Source organism: Helianthus annuus, chromosome 13, assembly GCF_002127325.2.
Source record: "Helianthus annuus cultivar XRQ/B chromosome 13, HanXRQr2.0-SUNRISE, whole genome shotgun sequence".
NCBI classification, from domain to species: Eukaryota; Viridiplantae; Streptophyta; class Magnoliopsida; order Asterales; family Asteraceae; genus Helianthus; species Helianthus annuus.
The window spans coordinates 129,063,746-129,070,801 of NC_035445.2; the positions used below are offsets into that span (position 1 = coordinate 129,063,746).

The 7,056-nt window shown below is 40.3% G+C and overlaps 1 protein-coding gene across 1 annotated transcript; it reads right to left on the bottom strand.

The window, feature by feature from the left end:
* Positions 1 to 4,529: 4,529 nt before the first annotated feature.
* Positions 4,530 to 5,192, bottom strand: LOC110901709. Its single transcript, XM_022148508.1, has one exon. The coding sequence runs from the start codon at positions 5,190 to 5,192 to the stop codon at positions 4,530 to 4,532; it is 663 nt and encodes a 220-aa protein (XP_022004200.1).
* Positions 5,193 to 7,056: the final 1,864 nt, after the last annotated feature.

Here is a 7,056-nt window from a genome sequence, read left to right on the forward strand (position 1 = left end):
TTATACTTGTTACACTTACGATACCGTCATTTTAATTCCATTCGTTTATGTATTTTCATTCCTCTTACGCATTCAATTTCCCAATTAAATGGGTATGGCATATACTCTCATAATGAGATTCAAGCATACACTTACGACCCGGTAACATCAGGTTAATTGCTTTCAACATAAATCTTTCTTTCCATCCGTATAACGGATTGAACTTCAAGCATTCGTCATGGCATTCATGACCACCCATTCAAAACGGATGGCAGCTTATTCTTACTCGACTTGTTCAACTAGAACCGGTCGACTTGCATAACTTATCATAACTTTCATTATCATAACCAAATCCACAAGGGATTTACTAGCTACTTACTAATCACCATAAACATTTTAACAATGGTTGTTTACATGAATACTAACAAAATTAAGTAAGTTTTGTATGCGAATGGTCATACCTCGGTCTTGTGATCCTTCTGATTTCTTAGAGTTTGAACCTTCTTCCTTCACGCCTATATCAACACATTCATTCATTCGTTTAGTACCCCAACTTTCATTCCATCGTGTTCCAAATTTACACATAATTATTCTTTCAAGCATTTCATCGAACACCTAGTGTGCGTTACATTAATAAAGCAAAATGTACAAGCATTTAAAGCATGACTTGCTATTTCATCCTATATGTCATCACTAATCAATCTAGTTCTTACAATTCCTTTAGTCTGCATCAATTTATCTAGCATTCAGGTATTACAAGCTGAATTACATATCAAAATTACATATAATCATAATCCCTATAATCTTCCTATTCATAACACAATTTCACAAGGTGAGTTTATAGGGTTTTCTTTCAATTAACTAAAATCAAGCATGATTTCTACTCTAGGGAGTAACCTTAACATCTAAATAACACAAATCACACCACGAATTCACGATTGGGTTGAAGCCCTTTTTCTACAACTCACCAAATTCAGAAATTCGACTTACCACTTCACTAGGTATGCTTAGATGATCGAAACTTTAAGACATGCAGCTAATTAATATTGACTTTTCCTTGTCAATTGGTGAGTTTTGCAAGAACAAGGGTAAGCCCTTGTTTTCCTGCTCCTGATCGATCCCAAACACGCATAGGGTGTGTGTGTTTGTGGTTTTTGACATAATTAAACCTTACTCAATTATAATTTTTATTTTACCCCCTTGAAGCTCGTTAAGTGTTTGATTTAAACACTTTCTAATGATTTAACTTATTATTATATTAAAATAAATTCCGGGATGTTACAAGTCTACCCCCCTTAAAAGAGGTTTTGTCCCTAAAACCTGTGCACATAACAATTTCAAACATTTACATACCAAATAAAATGGGTAGTGCTTCCTCATTTCATCTTCCGCTTCCCATGTAAGTTCTGATCCCCTTCGATGTTGCCATTGGACTAGTACTTGTCTAACAATCTTGTTGCGAAGATTTTTCACTTTAACGTCTTTAATGGTTATTGGTCTTTTGACATAATTCAATCCCTCATCTAACTCGATGTCATCGAGAGGTACTAACGCTGTATCATCCGCAAGACATTTTCTCAACTGCGACACGTGGAAGGTATTGTGAATTCCGTCTAGTGAGGACGGTAACTCTAATCAATATGCAACCTTTCCAACTCGAGCCAAGATTTTAAATGGTCCAATATAACGAGGACCTAGCTTGCCGTGCTTGCGAAAACGGATTATACCTTTCCACGGTGACACCTTTAATAGTACATAATCCCCAACTTGAAATTCGATAGGACGCCTTCTCTTGTCTGCATAAGCTTTTTGCCGATCCTGGGCTGCTTTCAATCGAGCTATAATCAATTTAACCTTTTCATTCGTTACTGCTATTAAATCATTTGGTGCAAGCTCTCTTTGCCCTACTTTTCCCCAGCATACGGGAGTTCTACATTTCCTCCCATACAGTAATTCATACGGAGCCATCTTGATACCACTATGGTAGTTGTTATTATAAGAGAACTCCACTAGTGGTAAATGGTCATCCCAACTTCCCCCAAAGTCTATGGCACACGCTCTTAACATATCGACAAGTGTTTGAATGGTTCTTTCTGACTGGCCGTCAGTCTGAGGGTGGTAAGCAGTGCTTATGTGTAACTTCGTACCCACGCTCTCATGAAACTTTTGCCAGTAGCGGGAAGTAAATCTAGTGTCCCGATCCGAGACGATTGACACAGGCACCCCGTGTCGAGATATGATTTCCTTCATATAAATTTCTGCCATTCTCTCGGAAGAGTAAACTTCTTTGATGGGTAGAAAGTGAGCGCTTTTCGTTAGTCGGTCTACGATTACCCATATTGAATCATGCCCCTTTTTCGTTCTAGGAAGCTTGGTTACCAAGTCCATCGTTAGTTCCTCCCATTTCCATACCGGAATTTCCAAAGGTTGCAATTCCCCGTATATTTTTTTGATGCTCGACTTTCACTTGGGAACATGTTAGGCATTTCGCGACATACTTAACAATATCACGTTTCATACCCGGCCACCAATAATTGGTCTTCAAGTCTTGATACATCTTTGTAGCCCTGGGGTGGACTGAGTACCGTGATTTGTGAGCTTCCTCAAGTATCGCGGTCTTGACTTCGCAAAAACGAGGTATCCAAATTCGGCCGAATCTCGTCTTAAGTCCGATCGAATTTTCTTCCCGTTTATCGGCTACGCCTTTCAATATTTCTTTCTTTGAATCTTCCGCTCCAAGAGACTTTATTTGGGAATCTCTTATCATATCAAACAATCGTGGTGTAACTATCATCCTCATGGATTTCACTCGAATCGGAGGTGTGAACTCATGTCTGCTTAACGCGTCCGCCACCACGTTCACCTTTCCCGGATGGTAGAGGATATCGCAATCATAATCCTTGATCAGTTCCAACCATCTTCGTTGCCTCATATTCAAGTCCTTCTGTTCGAAGAAATATTTGAGGCTTTTTTGGTTCGTGTATATTGTGCATCTAGCACCATATAGGTAATGCCTCCAAATTTTCAAGGCGAACACCACCGCGGCCAATTCCTAATCGTGCGTCGGGTAGTTCACCTCGTGTGGTTTCAATTGTCGTGAAACATATGTGATAACCCTTCCCTTTTGCATTAAAAGGCAGCCTAAACCCTGCTGTGACGCGTCTGAATAGACAACTAGGTCTTCAGTCCCGTCCGGTAATGTCAAGACTGGAGGACTCGATAGTTTCTCCTTTAAGATTCGAAAGGCTTCATCCTGTTCTTTACCCCATACAAATTTTTCTTTCTTTCTCGTTAGTTTGGTTAAGGGCAAGGCTATCTTCGAGAAATTCTGTATGAACCTTCTATAGTACCCCGCAAGGCCTAGAAAACTTCTTATTTCAGTTGGATTTCTCGGGGAAACCCATTTCATTACGGCATCAATCTTTGACGGATCCACCAAAACACCTTCAAAATTGATTATATGACCCAGAAACTGCACCTCTCTGAGCCAAAAGGCGCATTTTGAGAATTTCGCATAAAGTTTTACTTTACGGAGAATTTCAAGTACTTCACGCAAGTGCCCTGCATGTTCGGCCTTACTTCGCGAGTAGACTAGAATATCATCTATGAACACGATCACAAACTTATCTATCATGGGTCGGCATACTCGGTTCATCAGATCCATGAACGCAGCCGGCGCATTCGTCAATCTGAAGGACATGACTAAAAATTGATAATGCCCATAACGGGTCCTAAACGTGGTCTTTGGAATATCTTCTCCCCGTACTCGAACTTGATGGTACCCTGAACGCAGGTCTATCTTGGAAAACCAACTCGCCCCTTGTAATTGATCAAAAAGGTCGTCAATTCTAGGTAAAGGGTAGCGGTTCTATATGGTCAACTTATTTAATTCTCTGTAGTTGATGCACATGCGCATCGACCCGTCTTTTTTCTTAACAAATAAGACAGGTGCTCCCCAAGGCGACACACGCGGGCGTATGAAGCCCTTATCTAGAAGATCTTGTAATTGTGTCATTAATTCCCGCATCTCGGTGGGAGCCAACCTATAGGGAGCCTTCGCAACCGGTTTCGCACCCGGATTCAATTCGATACGAAATTCTACTTCTCGTTCGGGAGGGAGTCCCGACAATTCCTCTGGGAATACATCCGGAAATTCATTCATTATCTCCACGTCTTCAAGGTTCGGAAAACCTTGTTGAGCGTCTACCACGTAAGCTAAGTATGCCCTACCCCCGTTAAGTGTATACTTAGCAGCTTGAACGAGGGTACAAAGTTTTGTTTCCACCCTTCTTTCTCCTTGTATAGTTAATCATTTCCCACTTGGGGACTAGACATGTATTGTTTTAGTTTCACAATTAATTCCTGCTTGGTGTCGGGTTATCCAATCCATACCCACTATCATTTTGAATTCCCCCTAAATCATAGGTATGAGATCGATATCAAATTCTTCATCTTCTATAGTAAATTTGCAATTTCTACAAATCTCGTTTAACGTATAGGTCTTGCTATCGGCTATTTCTACTTCTAAAGGCATCGGCATTCGTTCAATTTTAAAATGAAGGATGTTGTATGATTTCATTTGAAATAAACGACATAGTGGCTCCGGTGTCAAACAAAACATGAACCGGCATAGAATTTAATAAAAAGATACCTGAAACAATATTTGGATGAACCTTAGCCTCCTCGGATGTGATTTGGAACATCCTTCCTTTAGCCCTAGAACCTTCTTGCTTCTTGTCTTCCTTTCTCGACTCTTGCTGAAGTTTTGGGCATTCCGATTTAACGTGCCCCTTTTCAAAACAATTGAAACAAGTCTTCGGGCTACTTGGAGATTGATAAGACGAATGTCCCTCCTTACCGCATTTGTAACACCCTTTCTTGCCTAACAGACATTCTCCTGTATGAAGTTTTCCACAAGTCTTGCAAGGAGTGATACCACCCTTTGACTTATCTTTCCTTCCTTGCTCTTGATATTTCCCTTTTTTAGATGGACTCGAGCTTGTACCTTTTTCTCTTGGTCTCTTTTCACCACGCTCTTCTTGCCTCTGAATTTCAATTTCCCTATCTCTCGCCAGATTGATAAGCTCATCAAGAGTCTCACATTTCGAGGGAGTGACGAACTCCCTAAATTCCGCCTTTAATACCTCGTAAAAGCGATTGATCTTCATTTTTTCTGTCTTCACAAAATCCCCACAGAACTTCATCTTATCCATGAAGGTGTTTGATATTTCATTTATCGACTCGTTTTTCTGTCGGAGGCGCAAGAAATCCTCCTGAATCTTATCAATAGCCGACTAAGGGCAATGATATCTCATGAAGGGTTCTTTAAACTCTTGCCAAGTCATCGTTTAAAGTTATCCTCACCTACCTCCTTACTATAAGCATCCCACCAATCTTTCGCTTGAAAAGTGAGTTGTCCCGTAGCGAACATCACTTGGTGTTCCTTACACACCGACTTCGTTTAAACACCGCCTCCATGTTTGAGATCCATCTTTGGCACGTTATTGGATCGATTTTACCATCATACGTTGTAGGCTTGCATGCCATGAAATCTTTATACGTGCATCGTCGTTCTTTGCCTTTACCTTTAGACCCCTTAATTAGTTCTTTCAATTCCTCGATCTTTCTAGTCATCATAGCATCCACGACTCCCAAAAATCGGCTTTCTACTTCTTGAGCTAATCGGGGAAGATTAGCTTGCATAACTCCTTCCGCCACCTCTACGACTTTGCTATTAAAGGCTTCTTGTCTAGTTGTTTCATCATCATCATTAACGTTTCTTATATCAGCCATCTACACAATGTCATGTTTCGTTTAGTACAAATCATAAGCTTTCCATATAACATAGTTCATTAGCCCGCATTTACCTAATTCATACTTTTACATTTTAATCTTTATCCACCTTTTAAATTTTCATCATTTGTTCACGTCACTCGACATATTACTTTCGGCTTTTACGATTTCATTCAATCGTAATCGCTACCCGTGATTACGTCTACTTTGTTAGGCCTTATATGGGCCTCATTCTATCATATAATAGGCTTTTAAACAACTCGGGGACTCAAATACGAAAAATGACATAAATTAAAAAGTTCTGGCGAATCGGACTTCCGCTAGCCGTCGACGACGGTCTAGCCTCCCGTCGGCGACGGGCTCCAGAATGTGGCGTCGGCCACTTTTGCCCGTAGGCAGGTAATTAGGGCGTCGGCATCAAGGGGGGCGTCGGCGACGGCCAGAGGCCCGTCGGCGACGGCCTCTCCTCTGCTAAAACGCTGCTGAACTTCGTTTTGTCTGTTCCGACTGTTTTCCAGGTCCGTTTTCAGCTACCCGGGTGCAGGGACTTCTCATTTTACCTGTCTTAACACTTCTTAACATACTCAATCTTAAATCTTAGATCGTAACGCACTATGCATACTCATATTAAGCGAATATTTAAAATTTTACCTCATTGCCGATCTCGGAGCGAGCACACTTTTGCACGAGCCATCGATTTGAGTTCGAGCACTATTACTCTTGCTCGAATCCCTCAAACCTTGGCTCTGATACCAACTTGTAAGGACCGCTTTTTCGTCTTTATAATTTAACTCACAAGGGTAATTAAAAGACTTTAAAATAAAAACATTAATACATACTTTTGACAAAAATTGGGCATGACCCGTCCGTAAAACGGATTTAACCCTGTTTTAAACAAAAGTAAGACAAATACCATCCTACAATTTGTTCGACAAGACACTACTAAAAACCTAGACATCAAGTGTTAAAATGTATGTCTACTAATAAGTTGTACAAAATGGAAATTTTTGACCCAAAACATTAGTGCAACTAGCGGAAGCGCTTGGTGTGACATATCATGAACATGTGCTCGCTCCAATTCTCCAAGTCGCCTATCATGAGGTTTTACCTACATTCAACAACAAAGCAAAAAAAATTAGTAATTATACTTGTTACACTTATGATACCGTCATTTTAATTCCATTCGTTTATGTATTTTCATTCCTCTTACGCATTCAATTTCCCAATTAAATGGGTATGGCATATACTCTCATAATGAGATTCAAGCATACACTTACGACCCGG